Below are 27,007 nucleotides of genomic sequence, written 5' to 3' on the forward strand. Positions count from 1 at the left end.
GTGGGGGCGTGGCCTGCGCAGGGCCCCACCCCGCTCTCCTCTGGCTGGCCGGACGCGGCGGTGGCAGTAGGGGCGGCGGCGGCAGCAGCGGCGGCGGCGGCGGTGGTGGTGGCGGGGGGGGGAGGGGCCGGGGCCGGGCGGGGGGCTGGCGGCAGCGGCGGATGGACTCGCGGGTATCGGAGCTGTTCGGCGGCTGCTGCCGGCCCGGAGGAGGCCCGGCCGTGGGCGGAACCCTTAAGGCTAGGGGGGCCGGCGGCAGCAGCGGCTGCGGGGGCCCGAAGGGGAAAAAGAAGAACGGAAGGAACAGAGGAGGCAAAGCCAACAACCCTCCGTACCTGCCCCCCGAGGTGAGCTCCATAAGAAGTGGCGGGTGAGAGGAAACCACTCTTTCCGGTCCCGGTACTCCAGGGAGGCGGGACAGAGGGAATTGATACCCCCTTCCGGTGTCAGAACACGGAGGGGAGAGGAGAACCCTTCCTTCCGGTCCTAAGACCCCAGGGAGTACCTTCCCTCTGGTCAGACAGACCCCAGCGAGGAAGAGTGGGGAGGGAGGATCCCTCCCATTCTGGTCCAGTAACCTCAGGAAGAGTAGTGGGGAAAGATGATCCCACTTTCATCCCCTTGGAAAGAGCAGAGTAGAATACCCGCGCTTCATCCTTGTGACGGGAGGGAGATTCAATCCTGGGATGAGGAGAGAGTTTTCTAAACTTGTTCCACAGGGGAGTACTGGGGAAAAGAGCAATATGTTCCGTCTGTATCGTTGAGTACACAGTATAAAAACACAACAGTCAGGCTTAGGTCTTCCCGCCCTTTGTCCTATGAGGAAATAGGGACAGCTTCCACATTCTTGCTCCATCTATCCCTAAGGCAGAGAGTAACTGCTATTTCGTCCCTCTTAGGAAAGGAGGACTGAGGGGAAGAGCTGAGCCACTGGTTATCAAACTTTAGCATGTATCAGAATCCCCTGGATTGCTGCCTCACCCCTGGAGTTTCTGATTCAGTAGGTCAGAGGTGGGCCTGATACTCTGCATTTCTTACAAGTTCCCAGGCAGTGCTAATGCTACCTGGTCCTGGGACCACACTTTGAGAACTATTGGCCTAGACCGTCATCCTTCTACCTCTATTCTGCAGCCACCCATCCTAATTTTTCATTTTTAGCAAGATGATAAAAAGGAAGGTCTTTGCTAATAGGAAAAGATCTCCCTTATATTCCATGAAGTAGAGATTATGGGTGAAGACCTGTGAGAGCCTGGGAGTCAGAAGGCATTGGAGAGATGGAATGATGACAGGAAGGAAAAAAGAAAAAGAAATGGCCAGGGAGGAGCAGTGCCAAAATGCAGGACAGACAGAACAAGCAAATCTCTTACCCCGTTGCTCCCTAGAGGGGAAGGCTCAGGCAACAGGTTGCTTCTCTGGTGGGTCACCTGATAGAGGGAAGAGGTAGAGGAAATTATGTGGGTGGATTCGGATTTCATCATCAGGCATGTGAGTCTGGTTGGTGGAGTCTGTCCCCTTTATTGCATTTTCTGAGTTTCTTCTCTTCATCTCAGCCCCAGCTTTGGAGCCCTGCCCCTCATTTTACCTGGGCTCCTCTCTCATCAGGCTTATAGTGACCAGTACTGAGCTCACCCTTTGGCCCTGATCCAGAACCTCTTGCAGCCTCTTACTCTTGAGGACATCAGCGGGGAGGGGTGGGCAGGAAGGAAATGGTGTCTTCCAGACCAGTAGCAAAGAAGGGCCTCAGCAGCCTGAACACGGAGGAGATCTAGACTTCTGGGGACAAAAGTTTGAGGCCCCAGGGGAAAGGAGGGGGTGAACTTGTGTCTAGGAAGAATGTACTACCAGTGATCAAAGAAAGGAGGGGCTAAGGGTTCGGTTTCTGGCTTAGATGGGTGACTCACAGTATTCCTAGAGGCCTTTCCTTCAGAGAGGTCCACTGGGGCTGAGTAGAGGGTTTGTCTGCCAATGACCTTCCTGAGAGGCTCCAGAGGTGCCACTGAGCTTCCTGCTCTCTCAAGTTAGCTGCCTGGGCCCCAGCAAGAATCAAAGGGAAGCAGAAGTTGGGTCAGGACAACGTGTGGTAACTGTTCTCTGTTTCTTTTCAGGCTGAAGATGGAAACATCGAATATAAAGTGAGTCTTAGGCTCGGGTGTTTGGCGGGAGGGGGGCGTGATTTTTCTGAGATCCTTTCAAATTCATTATCTATAGCAGTTTAGGAATATGATTCAGGATAAGGGCTCTGCACCTCATTCTGATGGAGGGGGACTGACTGTTAGAGGAGGCCAGGGATGGGGGGCGGGGGGCAGTTAAGGAGGAAGGGAAGGTCTTGGTCCTTGGAGCAGGACAGGTGGGAAGCATGTGGGTTTAGGAGGAGTATCTCTGACCTTATTTTCTTACAATACCTCACCTGTCCTAAGCTGAAGCTGGTGAATCCATCCCAGTACCGCTTTGAGCACCTGGTGACACAGATGAAGTGGCGGCTCCAGGAGGGCCGCGGTGAGGCTGTCTACCAGATTGGGGTAGAGGACAATGGGCTGCTGGTGGGGCTGGCCGAGGAGGAGATGCGGGCATCCCTCAAGACCCTACACCGGATGGCAGAGAAGTATGCTTCCCATTCTCCCTCGGTTCTCCTCACCTGCCTCTGGAGAAGACCTGTGAATACCCAGTTATCTTGGGCCTGAGGGGCCAAGGAGGGACTTTCCCTCTGCTGCCTACTCTTGACAAAAGGCTAAAGTAGGGAAGGCTAGTGTTCCGGGCTCCTCCGTGTTGGACCTAGGCTTTTTTGCTCCTTGATTTAAGATTTGTTTCTTTCAAAGGATGTAGGATAGATTGAAGGGTGATAAGAAGTGAAGTAGGGTGTTTGGGAGGTGTGGGAAGGCCATTTGGTCCAGAGGGCGGAAGGTGGGGGGCAGGAGAATAAAGTTGAGGTGTGGCAGTATGGCTTTGTGATGACAGGGTCGGGGCAGACATCACTGTTCTCCGGGAGCGAGAAGTGGATTATGACAGCGACATGCCCCGGAAGATTACCGAGGTGCTGGTACGAAAGGTCCCTGACAACCAACAGGTGAGCACACACCCTTCCCTATCTCTCACGCCCACGCTCCCAGGAGGGCCTCTGGTGGCAGGTTGTTCACTGGCCCGGGAACCTGGGGGTGTCCAGGTCATTATTTGGTCCCCAGGGAGTGTCACTGCCCTTAACCATCCATGGAGCGATGTAAGGGATTGGAGCCCTTACCTCTGGCAATTCATCCACAGTTCCTAGACCTCCGTGTGGCCGTCCTGGGCAATGTGGACTCAGGGAAGTCGACTCTGCTTGGAGTCCTGACCCAGGGAGAGCTGGACAATGGGCGGGGCCGGGCTCGACTCAACCTTTTCCGCCACCTGCATGAGATTCAGTCTGGCCGAACCTCCAGCATCAGCTTCGAGATCCTGGGCTTTAACAGCAAGGGAGAGGTGCATGAAATCAGCGGGACCCAGTGGGGCCAGACTCTGAGGATGGGATGGTAGTGGTGAAGGACAGAGTCCGAGGGCAGAGTGTGGAGACTTGTCGGAGTAGTGTAGAAGACGACCCTGAGGGCACTGAACAAGCTCTGTCTCCTTAGAAAACAAATGGGGAATCAGCTGAATCAAATCAGATATGGGGCTCAGGGTTACGAGGCAGGGTCACCCAGTGACCGGTTTAGGTCCTGGCAACTCTTAAAGGGTTGGGGAGGCTGGCAGGGGGCACTGAGAGCCCTGGGCTCTGGGCCAGGTGGTGAATTACAGTGACTCACGGACGGCAGAAGAGATCTGTGAAAGCAGCTCCAAGATGATCACCTTCATCGACCTGGCAGGCCACCACAAGTACCTACACACCACCATCTTTGGCCTCACCTCATACTGCCCTGACTGCGCCCTGCTCCTCGTCAGTGCTAACACTGGGATTGGTACGAGGCATCGGGGCAGGGACGGGGCTGGAGGGGGGTGCTGACTCTCCTACCCTGGGCCTCCTCAAATCTGGGAGCCAGACAAACTCTCCTGTTCCCTCTGCTCCCTCCCATGTTCTCACCCTTTTCTCCTACTGCCTGCCTTCCTTCTCTGAGGCAGCTGGCACCACAAGGGAACATCTGGGGCTAGCCCTGGCCCTGAAAGTGCCCTTCTTCATCGTGGTCAGCAAGGTGGACCTGTGTGCCAAGACCACAGTGGAGAGGACGGTACGACAGCTAGAGCGGGTCCTCAAGCAGCCTGGCTGCCACAAGGTCCCCATGCTGGTCACCTCCGAGGATGATGCGGTCACGGCTGCCCAACAGTTTGCCCAGTCACCCAAGTAAGCCTTTCTCACCCCGGAGCCCTGATCCACAGGGAAGGCTGCCGTGGGGCCCCAGAGTGTGGTGTCCCACCCCAGGTCCAGACCAGTTCTGGCTCAGTTCTGTGGTTTTTCTGGTTGGCATTGTGGGAGGGAGTCTGTGGTAGCCAGCCTGGAGCTTTGCTAGTGCCTGGAACCCAGGAGACAAAATGCTATGCCAGGCATTCGCTGTCTCCCTTGGTCCCTGAGATAAGCCTCATGAGCCACACTCCTTGGCTGGCTCACAAAGAGAGGACTCAGCTCCTGAAAAGGTGAGCAGATAGGAGAGAGGTACCCCTGCCCCCCACCCCTGCCCCAGAAGCTCACTTTTGCACGCATGGAGCCCTAGCCTCTGCTTCCTGTTAGAAGTTTCCTTATCTGTCCATTCGCTGCCTTCCTTTACAGTGTCACTCCTATCTTCACACTGTCCAGCGTGTCTGGAGAGAGTCTGGACCTGCTCAAAGTCTTTCTGAATATCTTGCCACCACTTACCAACAGCAAGGAGCAGGAGGAACTCATGCAGCAGCTGACAGAGTTTCAGGTAATTGGCCACCTGAATGGGCAGTGAGCTGAGGAAAGGCGGCGGGGGGGGGGGGGGGGGGGGGGGGACTGTTTCTTTCTTTTTTTTTTTTTAATGTTTCTTTTTTTATTTTTGAGAAAGCATGCGTGTGAGGAGGGGAGGGGCAGAGGGAGTGGGGGAGGACAGAGGATCTAAAGCAGGCTCTGTGCTGACAGCAGAGACCCTGATGTGGGGCTTGAACTCATGAACAGTGAAATCATGACCCAAGCGGAGGTCAGACGCTCAACTGACTGAGCCACCCAGGCGCCCCTGGGAGGGACTATTTCTGACTGAGCCCTGAGCCTGTTTTGAGATTTTGGGCTTGGCTGGCCGTTGATAGCATTTTCTTTGGCTTCAGGTAGATGAAATCTACACAGTACCAGAGGTGGGGACTGTTGTTGGAGGAACACTTTCCAGGTGAATTGCTTTGATTTGCTTGCTGCCTACCCCATTCAGCCCTTACATACCCATATGCTGGGTCATGGCCTTAAGGACCCTGGAGTTGAAGAGAGCCCTTCAAACTATGTGCTTGTTTCTGGATTGGGCTGTCACAATGAGAAGAGCTAGAAAAAGCTAGTCTGTTGGCTCACGAGGGAACAAGCAGTATTGCTGCTCACTGGGCATCTCCCGGCCCCTGAGGGAGAAATGTGGGTCTTGAGCCCCAGATGTATTCAAATGACTTCATTTGCATGTAGGGAAATAAAAGATCCCTTAAGACTCTTTTCAAAGCAGAGAGTGAAACCCAAGGGAATAATTTGCTCTTTCAGGGATCAGGTTCAGTGTCAAAGCAGCAGGTATCTCTCTAGCCATCACTACTGGCCTTTCCAGGTATTAGCCTTCAGAGTCTGAACCTTGAACTGGGCCTCTCTGCTGCCTACATGCCGGAGTTTAGGGTCTTTCCCCCCACCACCTGAGGGAGTCAGCCTTAGAAGGGAAAGAATGTTCTGGGTGACCCTCACAGAGAAGCAGGTTGTGGGGGGCCTAGGCTGATGCTGTGCCGCCTGCCCTCTGGGCTACAGTGGGATTTGCCGTGAGGGAGACCAGCTGGTAGTGGGCCCCACGGACGATGGCTGCTTCCTGGAGCTGAGAGTATGCAGCATCCAACGCAACCGCTCTGCCTGTCGTGTGCTGCGAGCTGGTCAGGCTGCTACGTTGGCCCTCGGGGACTTTGACCGTGCACTTCTTCGCAAGGTGAGGTGGGAGGATGGGTTGCAGAGGGAACACAGAGAAGTGCCTGGGACACTGGCTGCTTGAATGAGAAGCACCTAAGATGCTTCAGAGGAACTCAAAGGAAACACAGTCTCTAACCCAAGAAGCTGGTTCCACAGACTGTTTGAAAAAGGCTTAGAATACTCAGGATACTTAAATATGGATCGTTGTCGTGCAACCTAACCTGAATATCCAGGACCTTACAAATACTAAACATTAGCAGAAGGATTAGAGGACGTGGGAGGGATAAGGAAGGGTTTTAAGTGGAGAGTTTTGAATATTGTCTGTTGAGGTCTTTGTGTTTGAAGTCCTAGAGGAAGAGGAAATTCAGGAGCTGGAAAGGGTGTGAGGGTGGTGGGGGAGGGAGAGACTAATGCAAGGTCTGCCCTTGGTCTGGGGGCTGTGCCTCCCCAGGGCATGGTGATGGTGAGCCCCGAGATGAATCCCACCATCTGCTCAGTGTTCGAGGCAGAGATAGTTCTACTGTTCCATGCCACCACGTTCCGGCGAGGCTTCCAGGTGACAGTACATGTGGGCAACGTACGTCAGACAGCAGTGGTGGAAAAGATCCATGCCAAGGTGAGAGGGACCCAGCCATGCTGTTTTTCCAGGGGAAAGTCATAATTCTTCTGCCTCCAGCAAGGAAGGAGGCCTGGCCCCAGACTCCTAGAGAATTCCCTGATCCCGTAAAGGGGACAAAGCCCCACTCTGGGTGGGTAGAAGCCTGATAGGCCCCTGAGGGTGGAGAGCCAAGGCCGGTAGAGAATGGGATGGGAGGTACTGCCCAGGACCCGTGACGGCATATCTGCTGCAGGACAAGCTGCGGACAGGGGAGAAGGCAGTGGTACGTTTCCGCTTCCTGAAACACCCAGAGTACCTGAAGGTGGGCGCCAAGCTGCTGTTCCGGGAGGGTGTCACCAAGGGCATCGGCCATGTCACTGATGTGCAAGCCATTGCAGCAGGAGAGGCCCAGGCCAACATGGGCTTCTGACTCCTCCAGGCAGGCACAGCTCTACTGCCATCCCCACAATATATAAGGTGACTTTTGGCCATGCTGCCCCCCCTGTTGGCGGCTCTGTGTGTTAATAGGCTAGGGAGAGACCGGTGCTCTCTGCCCCTTGCTCCCTGCCACCTTTCTGGAGAGGTGCCAAGCTTGTTGTGGCCAGGGAGGGGCAGTCCTGAGGTTCTCAAGAAGACAGGAGAATTCAGGGCAGTGCTCAGCAGCTTTGTGTCCACCTGGTTGGCTCATCAACCCTGGGAACTCCACGACCTGTCTACCGGAGGGAGCTGACCACCACCACCTTGGCCCCACTGTCTGGACTGGGCATGATCCGCCGGTGTGGTCCCTGCACTTCAGGAATTGTCACAACAACTGGGGGTGGTCCTCGAAAGCACTCCTTTTTGTATACCTCTTCTCAAGGCCATGTAAGTTGCCCATCTCTACTTGACTGTGGACAAAAGACAGCTGCTCCCGGGTCTGAAGCTGGCCCAGCTGGCCCAGCTGGCCCAGAGTCTGAAGAAATGGCACAGGGGCAGTGCTCCCACCTTGTGCTGAGACATGAGGTCTTGGCCCAGAGTCTGAAGAAATGGCACAGGGGCAGTGCTCCCACCTTGTGCTGCGACATGAGGTCTTGGCCCAGAGTCTGAAGAAATGGCACAGGGGCAGTGTTCCCACCTTGTGCTGAGACATGAGGTCTGTTCCTCAGCTTTGTCTCCCTTCCCTTCACTCAAGGGCCATTCTCCATTTTTCTGCTCATAGGCCCCACAGGTGCTATTTGTTGTGCTGGCCCAGGAGTGGGGCTGCCGAGCTGAGGCTTGGCATACCGAAGGTCAGCTGCATGTCAATCAGTCTCGTCCCTTCCTCTGCAGTGATTTGTTGGTTTTAATGCTGGATCAAACAGTGTTTTAGTTTCCCAGAGTAGTGACTGGGGACCTGACCCACAGCTCCCCATCCTGCCATCCTTTACCCCCTCCACCCTTCCTGCTCCCATGTTAAATCCTCCCTCTGTTGCAGGGAGCCTGGGGGAAAGGGAAAGATGTTGCCATATTTCCTACACTTTAGGGCATGGACTCCTTCCTTTCCCTTTGTTAATGTCCTGGGTTCCCCGGACTCAGGGATTTGTTGGTTCAGGTTTCTCTGCATATACATATATATATAAATATAAATATAAATATATACATACATATATATATTTAAATACACACATATATATTGTACAGAATAAAAATGTTTTATTGAATACACTGTGCTTATGCTTAAGACACAGGCTCAGCTTCCAGAGCTAGATTCCTCTTCAGGATTAGAGACAAGTGAAACCCTAGCACCACTGAGCCCTGGATGGAGAAAAGAGCCCATCTGGTATCATTTACCATTCTCCCTTTCCTGTCCCTCCCATGCGATCAGCGTTCCAGTACTGTGACCTGGGTGTTCTGGCTTATTTGCATTGCTCTTGAGCAAGCAGAATAGAAAGTGAAACCACTGCCTTTTCAGCTGAGACAGGTAACCAGCCCGCACTTGAGGAGTTGGCCAGTTGGTATGGTCACAGTGATGAGGAGCCCACTTCTGTGCCATGTCAGAGATGTGGAGATTGGTGTGTGAGCTACTTAATGAAGAGTGGAATTTAAGAGTCACGTTAATCTGGCCCTCAAGCTCTCCCTAGCAATGCAGAAAAGCTCAAAGTGAGGTTTACATAGCCTAAATTGGCTTCTTGGAACCACCTGGCCACACCTTAGTCGTTTCTTTGTGTTTCTGTGTTCAGAGTACCTGACGGTCATGTTTTATGGGACTGCGTTTTGAGCAGTGATCCTTGCAAAAGAAATTTAATGATAAATGTGGCCCAATGTCCAGCGAGGCATTCTGTCTCCAGGGTATTAAAGTAAAAGCTTCCTTAACTATTCAAGCTCTGCTGCTTTTAAAAATACCACTGGCTTGACTGGCTACTATAAGTAGCCTGTGGTTGAAGAACTTCCTCCTGTGTCGGGGACTAAGAGTGGTTCGTTTCCGTCTGTACAGTTGCTGATAAACGGCTATGAGAAAAGCTTGTGTTCAGCAAAAAGGCACTATAGCTTTCAACCAACACTGACCTTTGCATGTTCGTCTGCTCGTACCTCCATGGGCTTATTGCCACTATGCTGGGGCAGGGTTGGCATTTCCAAGAAAATAGGTGTGCTGCTTGTTGTTACTGGTTACTCACTACTCCCGCCCATCTTGGCCTCTTATAAGTCCAGTGAAACTAAAGTTTCTACTCACAATTTCTCTTTCCAATCAAGCAAAGTGTTAAAAATTTGTTTCACTTGATCTGTACAGTACCCAAAGGAGAGTATTGCTTCTTTAGGCTTTAAAAAACAAAACAAAACAAACAAACTTTTCACTGGATTAAGAAAGGAAATTTTAGAAAATGATCTCAGTATTTAATGAGATATCTTCAGGAACCACTGAGCTATACCTTGCTACATCAATGGAATGTTTAGGAAGATAAAAAGATGTGTAAGGCAGCCCCTCACCCCCATCAGCTGTATGTACATTTTTACTGTTCCAGTTCTGGTAATCATCTAAAATTGTTTACTTCATATGTTTCATCCAATGAATATCAAGTACCTATTATGTGCAAGAATTCTTGCCTTCAGGAAACTATAAATCTAGCAGGGAAAGGGCCGTGGTACACATCATTCAACTACCTCAAAAGAGGAAGATAGTTTTGAAGAGAGTTTCCTGCTAGACTCAGGGTTTTCAAATGCTCCCCACTTTCTTCAAACTAAATACAGACCCCTAATTTATAAACAAGCTTTAAAAGCAGTTGGTGTTTGTGTACATATGAGAGATGGGATGTGTACACCATTCTTCCTACCCACTTCCCCCAACACACCACCTAATTCAGCGCATCTTCGGTTGGGTTCTCTGTGTAACTCAAGGTTTCCTATATCAAAAAAGCTGACTTCCCACATATAAGAACAGAGATTAAGAATACAGTACTGTAAGGGCACCTGGGTGGCTCAGTTGGCTGAGCGTCTGACTCTTGATTTCGACTCAGGTCATGATACCAGGGTCGTGGGATTGAGTCCTGCGACAGGCTCCGTGCTGAGCATAAAGCCTGCTTAAGATATTCTCTCTCCCTCTATCCCCCCACCTCTACCCTGCTCGCGCACTCTCTAAAACCAAGAAAAAGAAAAGAAAATGGAACTATCAGCACGGACAAGTGCAGAAAGCTACGATAAACCCTAAGCTAAATATTCAAACATAAAAAGGAAAAAGATGAACATGCCAGTGACCCTGAAAGCCAAGCACTACCTCACATTTGTACTTTAGGGTTTAAGGAAATGTCATGGCCCTCTACAAACCTGGCTTGCCACTGGCATCTTCTAGATCAGTAGTCCTCAAACACCTTGGAGAATCTTTAATATACAGATTCTGGGTCAGTACGGGTGAAGGTGAGGCTAAGACAATTTCTTAGAAGTTCCCTGATAATGCTGATGCTCCTGCTCCTCAAAATCACACTCAGACCAGCAAGATTTTTTTTTTTTTTTAAGATTTTAGTTTTAAGTAATCTCTACACCCAACATGGGCTCAAACTCACAACCCTCAGATCAGGAGTCACCAGCTGAGCCACCTAGGTGCCCTAAGTAGCAAGATCCCAGAGAGGATCTAGTTCTGATCATGACTTACCCAATCTAAACAGAGTTCCTGAACTAGTCCACGAACACTCTCATTCTACATTAGACCAAACCCGAGATAGAAGGGCCAGTGGCTAAAATTGTGGTCATAATAGGGTTTCCTTGTATGAAATTCAGTATTTATTGAGTAGCTTCTGTGTATAGAGCCCTGCCCTAAACTAGTTACCACTTTAGGGTTTCAGGTCTTTACCTCACGTTCTCAAACCTCACATTTGGTCAAAGCGTTATCTAAACTGCCCCTGTCACAGAGCTTGAGGAAAAATCTTTTTAAAACGTTTTTTCTCCATTACTTTTCTGTTCCAATCTTTAAGCTACAGACTTTAAGTATCTTGTCTTTGATTTCCAATCATCAGTAAGGTATATCAGTTTTACAGATGAAAAAGAAAGTGCCTCTCGTGGGCTTCAAGGCCCACACATTTTTACCGACACTGTGTCCCTAAACTTTAATGATTAAAAACTCCGAGCAGTTGTATCTCTGCAAGATAAGTCAGTTTTTACATCTCTGTCAGCAATGGAATTAGAATCCATGCCTGTGAAGAGATGGGGGTCTTAACTCAGCATCTAACTGGATTATTTTTCTTGTATAAAAGTTACAGGTTTCCTTGAGAAGTAAAAACATTTCCATCTCCTAGTTTACAGGTAAAATATTAAAACCCTGCAGCAAGCCTGAGGGCAGCACTATTGTGTTAACGGCTTGAAAAATGATTCCAATGTCTGCATGCCCTCAGGCCTAGGGCGTTTATTACTGGAGGCTGAAGGGCTCTTGGGATTTCTTTTGCCCTGAGGAGAACTGGCAGGAACAACCTGTGAGTTTGAGGAGTGGGACTGCATAAAGGATTTCTGTAACTCCAATGCAAAATGATAGTCCGCAACCTGTGAGTCTGAGGAGTGGGACTGCGTAAAGGATTTCTGTAACTCCAATGCAAAATGATAGTCCGTATGTTCTGGCATTTCCCATACAGGCACCAGAGAGCCACACTTCTCACAGGGCACTTGGTCCTCAGCTGCCACAGGACTTGGGGTAGTAGTTGACTTCTGAGCCACCTCCGGAGCAGACTTGGAAATTACAGAAGCAAGACTGCTTGGGCTATTCTGGGCCAAATCCATCCCTGCAGGAGTTGTTTTAGAGGATCCCACCTTCAATACTGCTTGACAGACGGGGGTGCAATCTGGATATTCTGTTGGAAAAGAGTTTGTTAACTTTTTAGGGCTGGACTGTGGATTTTGTGGAGGGAAGACAACTGAAGGATTACTAAGCTGTTTCTGCTTTAGAAGTAGACTCTTCTGCTTAAAGAAGGGCTCGGTTCCTGTAGCATGACTGGTTTGGAAAGGTAACGAGGGCTTGGATGGTGAATTGCTCGTGGGGGCCTGGGTAGTGTCAGTAAGAGATGACACTGAAGCTTCTTTGACTTTCTGCTTTTCTGCAGCTTTTTGGAAGAATGATTCCAGAGAAGTGGCTGCTTTCTTAGTGGCTGTCCCTGCCAGGCCACATTCCTGGGTCTTAGCTTCTGAACTGGTAGCTGGCACCTTTGGCAGAGAACTTGGGTCACTGCTCAAGAAGGTGGTGATGTCTGTGCAAGATGAAGGGGCAGAGGCAGAGAATTTGGTAGCACAGAGGAAAAGCATTGTGAGGGGAGGAGACCTGTATAGAAAGTAAAGGAACAAGATTAGCACCAGGTCACAGATTCAGTTTGTAAATGACTGGGATTATGGTTCTAGGATTTATGGTTGTTAAATATTAGGGTATCAGATTAATACTGATTCAGTAGACCTGGGATAGGCACTCTTCACAAGTTCCTGGGTGATGCGGATATTGCTGGCCTACGACCACATCTTGAGAACTGCTGATTTGGTGAACATCCAACCAGGTCAGACATAGAAACTGGATCCCCTGACTGCTAGGTATTCATAAGGTATGTCATAACATATGTAAAAACAGCTATAATCCTGGGTTGAGGCAAGAAATTTTACTCAGGGCAACAAAAAAGCTTTAGAGTATTCAGACTGGAAAGTCTCTTGAAAAAATCCTCTTAGCCATTCCATTCTGTTTTTAAAGAGGACACCATCTAACCCTAATTTTGACAGACTTTCAACTCAAATTTCTAGAGCATGAAATCCCACAACTGGGATTACCTATCTTAGTCTCAGAAACATTTCAAGAAATTCCTGTCACAAAGTTACTCATTTTGTATACTCAAGTACATTTTCACATGAGTCGAATTTCAGAAGATAAAATGTGCTTTTATAAACAGATTAATCCCTCGACGAGGTAAGGAGTAAGTGCTGTTTTAAAATTATTATAACAGTATATCACTATCCTCTGGTTTCATGTTCTGGACAGTCTTACAATCAGATCATTTTGATGCTTCCCTGTCAATAGGTTTCACACTCCTGGTAAGTGTTAGAGTCTGTTAATTTATAAGGTTTCGTATAAGCATAGTATCATAATTTATCATTTGGTTCAGTGAAACTGTTCAATATTTGAAAATAAACATATATATAAGGAAGTATAAGTTAAATAAATTATTCCAAGTAAAGAACAAAGGACTCCAGCTTTAGAGACCCCATCGTATTGTAGGTCTGCACAAACAACAGTAGTATCCACATGTTTAGATAAGCAATAACTTAGGTGTTCAATGAAACCTTTTTTTCTTTTCTTTCCTTTATTATTTTTTACAGTCTCTAGTATAGATCTATAAGTAAACAACCAATTTATGTTTCCCACAAAATTATATTTCCGTTGTGAATTAGGAATACTTTTCTCAATGTAATAGGCTATGTTATATAAATAGAGGATCCCAATACTGAAAATCATTAATATCTGAACAATAAATGAACATGTTCCAATCATATATTTGGTTATTTTTCATGACCAAATGAAGTGAAATGTAATACGACATTTGGTTTTATACCAGCGGAGCTTGTAACTGAGTTGGGATGTTAGATTGAGATTATCAATGAACATAGGTCGCTTGCATTGTCAAGGAAGATGTTTTTAAGATAGAACAATTAAGTGCTGAAATTCCCAAGTTCAAGATCCTTGAAACTTGAGTTTCTATACTCCCACGTGCCATTGCTTGCTCCTCCTGACTGCAGCAAAGGCGGGGATAGTACTGGATTATTCTCCCTCTGGAACCCACCCCTGAACTGAAATGCACCAAAGGCAGGCAAAGAAGCTGTAGGCAAGCTGCCTTTTTTCTGGTGTGCTGTTTTCTTCCATTCCTCTCTGTGATAGGTCCCACTAGCCAGAGTCACCAAGAACCTACCCCAGCTGGAAAGCTATATACCCACTAATTTTAGAGAAAGACAGGGTACAAGTGTCTTCTGAGAAGACAAGCTGGAATTAAACTCACCAGCAAGTTTGGATGCCTGAAGTGTTACAGTTCCTGATGACAGCAAATGCGTCACGGCTCATCTTGTGAGCATCGTAGTGGGTAAGGGCACAGCAGCGGCGTAGGCTGCTGAGACGTCTGTCTCCTTGTACACGAATGCTCACAGCCAACTGTGTGGCCACCCTGTCATTCTGTGGGTATAAAAGGATTGAGACCAGAAAGTTACTGTGAGCATCTGGGTTCTATATATTGAATTGTTTAGAGGAAATTAAAAGAACCAGGGTGACGAAATGGTTTGGAAATAGTCATGTTTAATTTTTAATATTTTATGCTTGTTTCTTAGTGCAAGAAGTAATTGGAGCAGACAGAATTGAAGGATGAAATATTAGAATATCTAGGATATTTTGACAGGTGATGGGAACAGGACAGAATAAATGAAAATGGGAACTCTTTCCCTGAATGTTTTTTTGTGCTGTCTATGCAGGAAGATTATAACAAATACTTATTCTATTTTGTGACTGAGGGGAGGATTCATTTAAGTAATTGTCTGAGAGGAAGATCCAAGCTAGGATGTCAAGATTGAGTAGTAGGTCTATTATTTAATCTGCTGGTGATGCTCTTATACTTAAGCACAGAAGTTTCCATTAGCACCTCCTCCTTATACCCTGTCTATAGAAGATACAGTGTAGTGAGCTTGCCTCTAGAAAGCAAGATCATTGACCCAATTTTCAGTGAAGTCTAGACATCCAAATGAACACTATTGATGCAAGGCAAACTAAGAAATAAAGGTCAAGGGGCAGAAATATAAGAAGGTGAAAAGTCTACATAGGGATCCTCCAGAATCAGGAGATGGTGGTGAGAAGAAATACCCCTAAGGCAAACAAGCCAACAGCAGCAAATATTTTGTTGGGTAAAAATGTATTTTGTATTTTTGTACGTTTTGTAAATACAGTTCATAAGAATTTATCTTCAGAGAATAGAAATAGGCAATTGACTAAAACCATGTATCAGCTACACCAAAGAGACATAGGAGAGAACAAAATAAAGTTCAGGCCCTCATGGGTCTTGTCTTGTAATAGGAACTGCAGAAAATAAACAAGGAGGCATGTAATAGAAATAAGAAATTTCTATTTTCTTTTGTTTTTTTTTTTTTTAAGTTTATTTATTTTGAGAGAGAGACAGAGTGAGTACAAGCGGGAGAGGGGCAGAGATAGAGGGGGAGAGAGCGAGAATCCCAAGCAGCCTCTGCACCGTCAGCACAGAGCCCACCGTGGGGCTTGAACTCACGAACTGTTGAGATCGTGACCTGAGCCGAAACCAAGAGTTGGATGCTGAGCCACCCAACGACTGAGCCACCCAACGCCCCTGTATTTCTATGAGAAAAAGCAGAGTAAGGAAGAGAGTGACGAAAGCTGCTGATGTGATAGGGTAGTTGGGAAGGCCTCTTGAAGAAGGTGACCTTTGAGACTTGAATAAAGCAAGAGAGGAAATTTTAAGAATATATGAGGAAAGATTCTCCAGGCTGAAGGAATGGCAAGAACAAAACTGCTAACGTGGGAGTTTGGTGTGTTAAATAAAAGGGAAGGCTGCCAGTGGGGTAGAGGCTACAGCAGAGAAGGAAGGGGGACAGGACAGGAGATAAGGCCAGAGAAGTAGCCAGGGACCAAATCATTTTGGTCATGACAAAATAAAAATACAAAATTAAGTCTACATATGACTTAAGTATGAAGGGAAACCACTAGAATACTTTAAACAGTGAAGTGACAAGGATCTTCTATGTCCAGAATTACTTTTGACATAAAATCCTTTTAAGTTTAAAGAGATTTTCAGGGGTCCCCACTGTGTTGCATGAAGGCTTATAAAGAGAAATGAGAACGGAGCGACACCTAGTGGGCAAAGGCAAATTGGCCCATAACACAACTGGGATTGCCCACCCAAGAACAAACATTCACCACCACAAGGGGCAAACGGGTAGTTTGGGATGATTTCTGAAAGTATACAGTTGACCTGTAGGACCCCTAGATGCTGAAACATGAGAGAACACATCGAACAATACCATCAGGAAAGTGAAAAAACCCACAGAATGGGAGAAAATATTTGCAAAATAAATATCTGACAAGGGACTTACATAGAGTATAATATATATAGAGAGAGAATATATATATAATATATACATAGATAGAGAATTTTTAAAACTCAATAATGAGGAGACAACCACTTCGAAAATGGGCAAAGGATCTTGATAAATTTCTCCAAAGAAGATAAGAAAATGGCCAATAAGCACCTGAAAACCACAGTGAGATACCACTTCACACCCACTAGTATGGCTAAAATAAAAAGACAGTAACAAAGATAGTAAAATTAATTTTACACTGCTAGGAGTGTAAGTCTGATAGCTCCTCAAAATGCTAAACATAGTTACCATGTGAACCAGCAATTCTAATCCTAGGCATTTACCGAAGAGAAATGAAACATGTCTACCCAAAAATCTATACATGCATGTTCATAGCAACATTGTTCATAACAGCCAAGAAGTAGGAACAACTCAAATATTCACTCACTGATGAATGGATAAACAAAATATATCCATATAATAGAATATTGTTCATTCATAAACATTCATGTTACAGTATGAGTGAACCTTGAAAATATGTTAACCAAAAGATTTCAAGCAAGTCAAAAGGCCACATACTGCATTCTTCCACTTATATAAAATGTCCCAAAGAAGTGTATGAAGATAAAGCACAACAGCAGTTTCCTAGGGCTAAGTAACTGCTAATGAGTATAGATCTCTTTTCTGGGTGATGACATGTTCTCAAATTGATTGTGGAATAGCTGAACAATTCTGGAATATCCTAAAACCACTGAGCTGTGTACTGTAAATGGGTGAATTTTATGGTATGTAAAATATCAATAAAGCTATTTTATTTAAAGGAGGGGATAAAGAAACTAATCAGATGTCAAGTCTTTGACTTCATGCGCTGTCTCTAAAACTGCCAGCACTACTTTGTCACATGGACTGCAAGTTCCAATAATTTACAGTCTAATCCCTGAGTGTCTTATTTAATGGCTTTGTACTCTGATGAAGATCCACTGTATATTCAGGGTTGTAGGAGGGGTTAAATAAGGAATATACAAAAGAGTAGAGGCAAATGGCAACGAGGGAGATGGGATACTCAGATCCTATGCTGAATTTTATGAAAGAAAAAAGATTTTTTTAAATTTTTTTTTATTTTTGAGAGAGAGAGACAGAGCAGGAGCAGGGCAGAGAGAGAGAGAGGGAGACACAGAATCTGAAGCAGGCTCCAGGCTCTGAGCTGTCAGCACAGAGCCTGATTCAGGGCTCAAACTCACAAACTGTGAGATCATGACCTGAGCTGAAGGCGGACGCTCACCCAACTGAGCCACACAGGAGCCCCAAAAGATTTCTTAAAACTTCCTAGTCTGGTATCTTTTTGTATCTTTGTTTCTACTCCTTAAGATACACAACAACTGGTATTTAAATCCCCAAACTCACCCCAAGAATAAAGAAAGAAAGTCTTACATCATTTCGGTCCTTGGTTAGTCTCTCCTCTAGTTCCTGGGCTAATTGCAAAAGCCACCACTGTACCTAAAAAAGTGTTGAGACTTTAATCTTTCATTTAAAAATTCTAGGTTTATTATAGTACAAGATGGAGGATTTGTTCAATTCTCCCACAAATGTAAGTGTGCAATAATGTCTCCCCTATAACCAAGAGATCACCAGATCATAGAAATCTTCAGTACTCTGACCTGCCTTAGCTCAAGATTCTCATTTTCTTTTCCTGCTGGAATGCCGTCAGGTGAACTTCAGGCATGTTCCAGCTCTGAGAAAAAAAAACAACACACAAGCTTGAGGCATAATATCCCAGGCCTTCCAAGTTATCATCTACCAAAAAAATGAGTAATTCCATTTCAAATTTCAGTCAGTTTCATCTTATTTCTTTTTGGATAGAAAAAATAAATCATGGAAAAAATAATAAGTTTAGTCCATTTTCAACACAAAAAAAGAACTTCATACTTTACAACAGAATGGCCCCGTCTAACTTACTAAACGTTCTGCAGTTACCCAAGCCTACCGACTAACCCCCTCAAAAGAGGCAATGTTCTCTCAAGAATGCTTGCCTACCTGTTCCCGAGTAGCCAGAGCTGTCTTTCCTGGGAAGTTCTTGCCGCAGCCAACGGTTTTAGGTATTTTTCTGGGTCTAACTGGATCATGTTCAATCCCACGACACATGGCATATAGCCAAGATCTAATAAAAGCAGGAAAAAAAAGTTTAAGGTGAAAGCAAATGATAATTCTTGTTAAAATAAAATACCTACATTGCACTACCTTTTTGTCTCCTTCATAGAAATGGAAAAATTTGTCCAGAATTAAGTATACTTCACCTCTGACAGAATCCCTGCCCTTCCCAATGAATGCTAGTGGAATATATTGCCAAGGAGAGGGATACTGGTTGTGCTTTTTAAATTTTTTTTTTTTTCAACGTTTTTTATTTTTATTTTTGGGACAGAGAGAGGCAGAGCATGAACGGGGGAGGGGCAGAGAGAGAGGGAGACACAGAATCGGAAACAGGCTCCAGGCTCCGAGCCATCAGCCCAGAGCCTGACGCGGGGCTTGAACTCACGGACCGCGAGATCGTGACCTGGCTGAAGTCGGACGCTCAACCGACTGCGCCACCCAGTCGCCCCTGGTTGTGCTTTTTAAAGCCAACTCATCATTTGTAGTTTTGGAAAAGTGCTGAGCAAGCCACTGATTCATATCCCCAAGTTTTTTGGTATAAGTCTAAATACAAAGATTTTAAGGGAGGGGTGCCTGGGTGGCTCAGGTGGTTAAGCGTCTGACTTCCGCTTAGGCCGTGATCTTCCAGTTCATGGGTTTGAGCCCCACATTGGGCTCGCTGCTGTCAGTGCAGAGCCTGCCTTGGATCCTCTGTCTCCTTCTCTCTCTGCCCCTCCTCCCACACCTCAAGATAAACATTTAAAAAAAGGTTTTAAAGGAATTACCAGCATTTCAGCACACGAAAATGCTCTAAATATCCAAGCCTATCAACCTACTTAGGTAAATGAAAAACTACTCTAGAATGACAGGCCACAGTGACCTAACATTTCAAAGCAAAAGAACCAAAGAAATTATCTCGAGGAACAAATGTTAAAGATAGGTCTAAATTTTACTGGATGCTTTTGTCTGTGTTTGACTTTAGCATCTCCATACAGGTCATGATTGAAAAACATTAGGAATCACTTACCCATTCTTCTCCCCAAAATGACTCTGGAGCTGGGATTCAGTGAACTGGGTCAGTTCACCCATGTATTCCACCCCCAGGATTTCAATGACAGAGGCCCCTAGCTTTCCTCCAAGATTACGGCTAACAAGACAAAGAATTTATAGGTCACATCATAAATATCTGGTTATCAGCAGACATAAGAAATTTTGCTTCTGTAAGTAGCTCTCCACAGGGTTCAGGGACAATGAGAGCACGTACTGCTCCTGTAAACTATTAATTTCCTAGTATAAGACTAGATGATTCAAATACTCTGGGAGTTAGGACCTGGGAAGATTAACAATAGCATAAACAAAAGGTTAAAGTCATTGATTAGTTATCAAAGTCAACTGTGTAAAAATTTTTCAATTTTACAGGATCTACTGTCCCATTTAGGGATTAAAATTCCAACCCCAAGACAAATCTTTTTCATGACTAAAACCTTTTATATTTAAGAATATAATAAAAATTCTTAAGCTTTGCCTGTAAAGCTTCCTATAATATGTCTTCAACCTACCTTTTCAGTCCTATTTCTATCACTTATCTTCTCCAACATGGTCCAGTTAACCTGGTTTATGTCCCAGCTCACCACAAATACCTTATACTTTCCCCCCTTTCTGTTCAAAACATTATCAAAATCAGAATTGCTCTTCAGTTATCATCTGGCAAAATCTCATGCAGTTTTCATAAATGTTTCTCAGATTTCTCTTCTCTGAACTCTGATAACTACCTGTATAACTCATTTAGCAAATATTCATGTACAGTCTTTTTTTTTAAAAATTTTTTTTTTTCAACGTTTTTTATTTATTTTTGGGACAGAGAGAGACAGAGCATGAACGGGGGACGGGCAGAGAGAGAGGGAGACACAGAATCGGAAACAGGCTCCAGGCTCCGAGCCATCGGCCCAGAGCCTGACGCGGGGCTCGAACTCACGGACCGCGAGATCGGGACCTGGCTGAAGTCGGAGGCTTAACCGACTGCGCCACCCAGGCGCCCCTCATGTACAGTCTTAATAGCACCTTCACTGTTCCTTTGAACTGTCTTGTCCCTTCATCCTGTCCCTTCAACAATAGTGTAAGCCCTTATCAAGGACACACAATTGGTATGCACAGCCTAGTTATTCGTTTATTTGGATATTTCTCTCATACCTACTTTGGGAGCAGTTTGGTAGCCCTGAACACCTCGGGATGATATTAGAAGAAAAAAAAGAAGTAAAATTCCTATTGGTTTTGTTATTTAGTAACAGACTTGAACAAAAAGGCTAGAAGGAAATTAAAGACACAGCTAAAAATCAGTTCATTTTTTAAAATTCAGGATCAAGTAACTTCCATAGATAATCCAGAATTGAAGCCTCATTAGGAAAAAAGTCTGTGTTTTTCAAAATTTTGTGTGCTCTCTCTTCTACCTTCCTGGTTACCTACATTTTCTTGCTCCAATCTCTCATAAGGGACAGGAGAAACCAGAGTGCTTTCACAAGTATATGAGTGACACTGAAGGTACTCCCTGAATACTTACATTTTGTAGATAGGCATTTGACTGAAGAGCTGTGGGACTGACCCATGTGAGACCAGGGTCTGGCGGTTGGGCTTGTTAAGTCCACAGGCCAGTTTTGCCAGGACCTGGAGCATGGAAAGCATAAAAACTTCGTGACTGTCAACCTCACCCACACAGAGAGCTGGTGAATATTAACATACACATAAAAACACAGGCACAGCTTAAGGGCTGTTACTAATGGTTTCCACATTAAAAACAAAAACAAAACCAGAAACTCAAGACATCTCTAAACCTTGGTGTCCCACAACATCCTCAGTGGAAACTATGACCCACTATCATCATCCTCATTGTTCTTTCCACATCTATTCTCGGTTTCTCTTTGGTCGTTTTTTTTTTTTTTTTTTTTTCCATTCCCATCAATTCCTTAAGGTTCTCCCACTTCAAGAGGGGAAAAAGCCCAGAGAAGCTGCAGAGGACACTTACATAAGGTGCATTTCTAGGCATGTGCATATGAAAATGCTGAAACAAACCTGTTTTACCCTACCACATTGATCTACATTTCTTTTAAAAAAAGTTTTTTTTTAATGTTTATTTATTTTTGAGAGAGAGAGAGACAGAGAGAGACAGAGACAGAGCACAAGTGGGCGAGGGGCAGAGGGAGAGGGAGACAGAGAATCCGAAGCAGGCTCCAGGCTCCAAGCTGTAGCACAGAGCCAGATGCAGGGCTCAAACCCACAAACCATGAGATCATGACCTGAGCCGAAGTCGGACGCTTAACCGACTGAGCCACCCATGTGCCCCTGATTTACATTTCTTGATTAATGGTTAATCCATTTTGAGTCCTAGATTTAACACAGATTACCATAATTCAAGTATCTGTGATAGAGATCTCAAAATCATCCTCCAATAGCAAACATCTTCTACTAGAAACAAGGCTTCAAAATGGGGGGGAAAAAAACAAAACAAAAAAACCCAAACCTTAGGTCCTTGAGAACTCTTTTGAAAGAATAAGGTGCTTCAGTGGTATCAGTTCACAAATTATAATTGGTAGGAAAAGTATAAAATCATCCTTTAAATTCACTGGAGAGATTCTCTAGAACTTCTACTAGGCAACATTTAGTCTTGTTCAAATTACTACAATGGGACTTTTGTTTCCCCTCCCTTCACTCAACCAGAAGAAACCTCTAAAACTCTGTGGGATAGTTTGGCAACTTTCCTCTTCTTGGAGGAAGGGGGAAAAGGTAGTAACCAGGGATAATCAGCCACTGCCCAATTATTGAGCCTTGTCAGAAGGGGACAAAGATTCCAGACCCTCACAGCACTTTAAAAAGAAAACCAGTTATTCTGCCCCTATATTATTGACAATTGTCTATTCTCTAAATCAAAATAGGGGTCCAAACTAATAAAATTTTACTATTCCATCTCTCTTATTGCTCTCATTAGAAAGGAGGAAATAGGCAAAAGCAGAAAATACTCAGGCAATTCCACAAAGGAAATGAGATAATTCAGGGATATTCAGCAAGTGAAAAGAAATAGTTCACATATAAAATTCAAAGACTAACCTCCTCCTTTCCACAGACAGTTCAGTCATTAAGGAAATCTTTTGGATACAACTGTATAAGCATTTTCTGCAAACTTTTCAGCCTGCTTCTTAGGAAAGCGCATGTTTAATGACATTTCCCTTGTTAAGGAATTGCTAACGCATTTATTGGGTCCTCAAAATGAATTTTAAATAGAAGCCCATTTCAAAGTGTACATGTAATGATTTAAATGTCCCAGTCATATCCATCCTTGCTGTATTTAACTGCAGATATCTATGTTTCGCCTTGAAACCTATAATTAGCCTTCACCTTATTGTGTGAAATTCCAGCTGAACACTGAAAGCCCGTCTCCCTCTCTATGGCTGCTCTCATTTCCTCCACAATCACTGCTCCAACAGTGAGCTGCAGGTCCGGAGAGGTGGTGTTACCAGTCTGAAGAGAATCAAGCCATTGAAATAAGCCTTGTTTTCGCATCTCCTCTGAAAAATTGAAAGGTTGTATTTAGACATTTTTTTTTAGAGTCAGGATTTTATTTGTGTTATCTAATAGAAAAATGCTTCAATTTCAGGGTACTTTAAGAATGTACATTTTCACACACACACACACACAAAATGGCAGTCATTTACAAGATTTCTCAGTACTTAAGAGATCAATTTCTCCTTCCTATCAATTCCAGCAGCCTTAGCTTCAGCATAGGCTGAACCTTATAGTTCTAATATGCAACACATATTGTATATTCATATTGTCTTTCATGATCATTGATTTAAAAGTACATCTGGGGGCACCTGGGTGGCTCAGTCGGTTAAGCAGCCGACTTCAGCTCAGGTCATGATCTTGCGGTCCGTGAGTTCGAGCCCCGCGTCGGGCTCTGTGCTGACAGCTAAGAGCCTGGAGCCTGCTTCAGATTCTGTGTCTCCTTCTCTCTGACCCTCCCCCGTTCATGCTCTGTCTCTCTCTGTCTCAAAAATAAATAAACGTTAAAAAATTTAAAAAAAAAAAAATAAATAAAAAAAAAAAATAAAAGTACATCTGTTTTCTCTCTCTGGTTTTCTGGAATTTTCTTCCTCCAACTTTCCCTTGCACACCCCCGAGAATCCTGTTATTTAATTAGAAAATATTCAGAATTAACTCACACTTTAAAATAAATGTATTTAGGGGCGCCTGGGTGGCGCAGTCGGTTAAGCGTCCGACTTCAGCCAGGTCACGATCTCGCGGTCCGTGAGTTCGAGCCCCGCGTCGGGCTCTGTGCTGACAGCTCAGAGCCTGGAGCCTGCTTCGGATTCTGTGTCTCCCTCTCTCTCTGCCCCTCCCCCGTTCATGCTCTGTCTCTCTCTGTCCCAAAAATAAATTAAAAAAAAAATAAAAAAAAAAAAATAAAATAAATGTATTTATATATTTTTGGGGACTGGTTCTCCTGATGAGTAGCTAAAATCCAATCAGAAACACTAGTTTTATTCTTCTGATAAGCTATTGAAATTAGATATAGCTTTGGACTCAGGGCCTTGAAAATATCTTACTATCCAATTTTGAACTAGTCAGTTTTGAGAAAAGCCTAAAAAATGATTATATATAGCAAGGGAGGTAGGTATATAGAAAATGCAGACATGCTGGTTTATTTATTTACTTATTTAAAAAATTGTTTTAAATGTTTATCATTTTTGAGAGACAGAGCATGACTGGGGGAGGGGCAGAGAGAGAGGGAGACACAGAATCTGAAGCAGGCTCCAGGCTTCCTGCTGTCAGCACAGAGCCCCACATGGGGCTCAAACCCACAAATCGCGAGATCATGACCTTAACCAAAGTTGGATACTTAACCAAGTCACCCAGGCACTCCTAAATATTTCATTTTTTTAAAAAGTATATTTTGAGAGTAAGTGGGGGAGGGGCAGAGAGAGAGAGAGAGAGAGAGAGAGAGAGAATCCAAGCAGGCTCCGTGCTGTCAGCACAGAGCCTGACACAGGGCTCCATCCCACAAACGATGAGATCATGACCTAAGCCAAAACCAAGTTGGACCCTTAACCAAAAGAGCCACCCGGGTGCCCTAGGAATGCTGCTTTAAAGAGACAGTAATGAGGGGTGCCTGGGTGGCTCAGTCATTTAAGCATTCGACTTCGACTCACATCATGGTCTCATGGTTCATGAGTTGAGGCCCCACACTGGGCTCTGTGCTGTTAGCACAGAGCCCACTTCGGATCCTCTGTCTCTCTCTCTCTCTTTTCCCCTCCCCCATTTGCACTCTTTCTCTCTTAAAAATAAATAAAATATTATAAAAAGTAGAGCGTAATGAGGTATGAACAAGGCAAGAAAATACACTCAAATAACTATGGGGAGGTATAGTGAAGGTTCATGTATATAGAGGAGGAAGATGAGCACATAGAAGGAAGTATTTTCCAACTCTTGATAACTGCTGCTTCTCTCCTTTGCAGGCTTGTCTTCTTCCTCTAACACCCTGGTAGATACTGAGCAACATTCTCCTCCTCCTCCTCTCTGTATATATGCTTTTTTCTTTTGGTGAACTGCTACAGGCTTATGTTTCAATTTGCTTATGCTGAGTACATGCAAATCCTAATCTCTATCCCCAAACTCCTAAACTCTAATTCTTATCTCCACCCCCCTACAGAATAACTCTTCTTGAACTTTTCATTATAGTTTCAAACTATAGTTCACTAAATTTTCTAAAAATAACTAAAATCAACCTTTATTATATCTTCCTTCTCAAGATTCCCTTTCCCAAACAACTCCCTTTTTTAAATAACCATATTTTTAATTTTGTTAACGTTTATTTATTTTGGAGAGAGACAGAGAGTGAGTAGGGGAGGGACAGAGAGAGAGGAAGACACAGGATCCGAAGCAGGCTCCAGGCTCTGAGCTGCCAGCACAGAGCCTGACGTGGGGCTCGAACTCATGAACCTCAAGATCATGACCCAAGCTGAAGTTAGATGCTTAACCGACTGAGCCACCCAGGCGCCCCAAAAACTCCCTATTTCTATTAAAGGTTTGAAGGTTAAATACTATTGGCTTCCTTTTGCTTTCATTCCCCATTTAGTCAACAAAACCCACTTTAAAACATTTCGCATATCCACCCACCCTATTTTATTCAGGTTTTCTTCATTCTTGCCCAGACCACCTTAACTCCTAAACCACCCTCTCCCTAAATGCATTTTACACAATACCCATGAATGAAATGTTCTCAAATACCAATGTTATCCATCTTATCCCCTGTTGAAAACTGTTAGCTCTCTCATACCTACAGAATAAAGTACCAACTCTAAAAACTGGCATTGAAGACCATCTGGCCTTTTTAATTCATCTTCCACTAATCCCAAATTTATTATATCCTTACAATTTCCTGAATATCCAATGTTTATTCTATTTCCCTGTTCTCACTTCTTAACTCTGTTCTCCCCTTTGCTTAAATAAATCTTATCTATACTTGAGGGCTTATTCAAGTCTCATGTATCATGTGGTCTTTTCCAGCTATTCTAGCTAACTTTGGGGTGCCCCACTAACGTCCTTTAGAACTTTTAAAAAATGCTTATTTTTTTTTGAGACGGGGGAGGGGCAGAGAGGGGGGAGACAGAGAATCCGAAGTGGGCTCCGCGCTGTCAGCGCAAAGCCTGATGGGGGCTTGAACCCATGAACCATGAGATCATGGCCTGGATCAAAGTCAGATGCTCAAGCAACTGTACCACCCAGGCACCCCTAAAGTGTTTTAGCTCTTATCTGTAACACATATAGCATAATTGTTAAAAGAATATTTTGCAGTCAGGCAGTGTTCAAATATTGGCTTTTGAACTTACTATGGGACGTTGAGCAAGTTCTATAATTTTCTAAGATCCAGTTTTGTTGTCTATGATATGAACATAGTACTGTACCTCATAGGATTGTGAGGTTTTATATACATATATATGTATATATATGTACACATATAGATGCATACATATATATAATCTTTAATCCTTTAAGAATTAAATTTTAATGTTTTATTCATTTTTGAGAGAGAGAGAGACAGAGCAACGAGCCAGGGAGGGGCAGAGAGAGAGGGAGACACAGAATCCAAAGCAGGCTCCAGGCTCTGAGCTGTCAGCACAGAGCCCCATGCAGGGTTCAAACCCATGAACCATGAAATCATGACCTGAGCTAAAGTTGGAGGCTTAACTGATGGAGCCACCTAGGTGCCCCAGATCTAATCCTTCTTTTAAAACCACCTATTATAGGCGTGCCTGGGCGGCTCCGTCGGTTAAGCATCCGACTTTGGCTCAGGTTATGATCCCACAATTTGTGAACTCAAGCCCCATGTCGGGCTCTGTGCTGACAGCTCAGAGCCTGGAATCTGCTTCCAATTCTGTGTCTCCCTCTCTTTCTGCCCCTCCTTGGCTCACATTCTGTCTCTCTCAAAAATAAACATTAAAAATTTTAAAAATAAAAAATAAAACCACTTATTATAGGGGCACCTGGGTGGCTCAGTCAGTTGAGGGTCTGACTTCTACCCAGGTCATGATCTCACAGTTGGTGGATTCGAGTCCCGATCGGGCTCTCTGTTGTCAGCATGGGGCTCACTTCAGATCCTCTGTCTCCCTCTCTCTGCCTCTCTC

At 44.9% G+C, this 27,007-nt stretch overlaps 2 protein-coding genes across 4 annotated transcripts in view; one reads left to right on the plus strand and one right to left on the minus strand.

The window, feature by feature from the left end:
• The first annotated feature begins 122 nt into the window (after positions 1–122).
• Positions 123–25,634, plus strand: GTPBP2 (GTP binding protein 2). 3 transcript variants are annotated; one of them, XM_019457238.2, is made up of 12 exons: positions 123–347; positions 2,106–2,132; positions 2,418–2,602; positions 2,956–3,064; positions 3,256–3,453; positions 3,752–3,926; positions 4,087–4,306; positions 4,730–4,865; positions 5,242–5,300; positions 5,903–6,074; positions 6,507–6,671; positions 24,839–25,634. In XM_019457238.2, the coding sequence occupies exons 1-12, from the start codon at positions 162–164 to the stop codon at positions 24,866–24,868; spliced, it is 1,662 nt and encodes a 553-aa protein (XP_019312783.1). In that variant the 5' UTR covers positions 123–161; the 3' UTR covers positions 24,869–25,634. The 3 variants fall into 3 exon arrangements, with proteins under 3 accessions (XP_019312783.1, XP_019312784.1, XP_019312782.1); XM_019457237.2 differs by lacking the exon at positions 24,839–25,634 and adding an exon at positions 6,907–8,332 and having other exon boundaries at positions 124–347; XM_019457239.2 differs by lacking the exons at positions 3,256–3,453; positions 24,839–25,634 and adding an exon at positions 6,907–8,332.
• POLH (DNA polymerase eta) overlaps positions 8,303–27,007 on the minus strand; it is a 49,764-nt gene continuing 31,059 nt past the window's right edge. Inside the window, exons 5-12 of the mRNA XM_019457260.2 lie at positions 22,722–22,891; positions 20,893–20,996; positions 19,363–19,482; positions 18,243–18,366; positions 17,640–17,705; positions 14,117–14,286; positions 11,637–12,405; positions 8,303–11,567 (exon numbers count right to left, since the gene is read on the minus strand). Coding sequence (XP_019312805.2) covers positions 11,442–11,567; positions 11,637–12,405; positions 14,117–14,286; positions 17,640–17,705; positions 18,243–18,366; positions 19,363–19,482; positions 20,893–20,996; positions 22,722–22,891 — 1,649 coding nt within the window. The 3' untranslated portion in view covers positions 8,303–11,441. The remainder of the gene's footprint in view (positions 11,568–11,636; positions 12,406–14,116; positions 14,287–17,639; positions 17,706–18,242; positions 18,367–19,362; positions 19,483–20,892; positions 20,997–22,721; positions 22,892–27,007) is intronic.

The sequence above is a fragment of the Panthera pardus genome, unplaced genomic scaffold, assembly GCF_024362965.1.
Source record: "Panthera pardus isolate Hobbes unplaced genomic scaffold, ASM2436296v1 HiC_scaffold_17, whole genome shotgun sequence".
NCBI classification, from domain to species: Eukaryota; Metazoa; Chordata; class Mammalia; order Carnivora; family Felidae; genus Panthera; species Panthera pardus.

Excerpts from the sequence above, each read along its gene's own strand:
- GTPBP2 (XM_019457237.2), top strand. The coding sequence starts at position 162 with ATGGACTCGCGGGTATCGGAGCTGTTCGGCGGCTGCTGCCGGCCCGGA. Across the intron at positions 3,927-4,086 it reads CAGTGCTAACACTGGGATTG|CTGGCACCACAAGGGAACAT; the intron begins GTACGAGGCATC and ends TCTCTGAGGCAG. Across the intron at positions 4,866-5,241 it reads AGCAGCTGACAGAGTTTCAG|GTAGATGAAATCTACACAGT; the intron begins GTAATTGGCCAC and ends CTTTGGCTTCAG.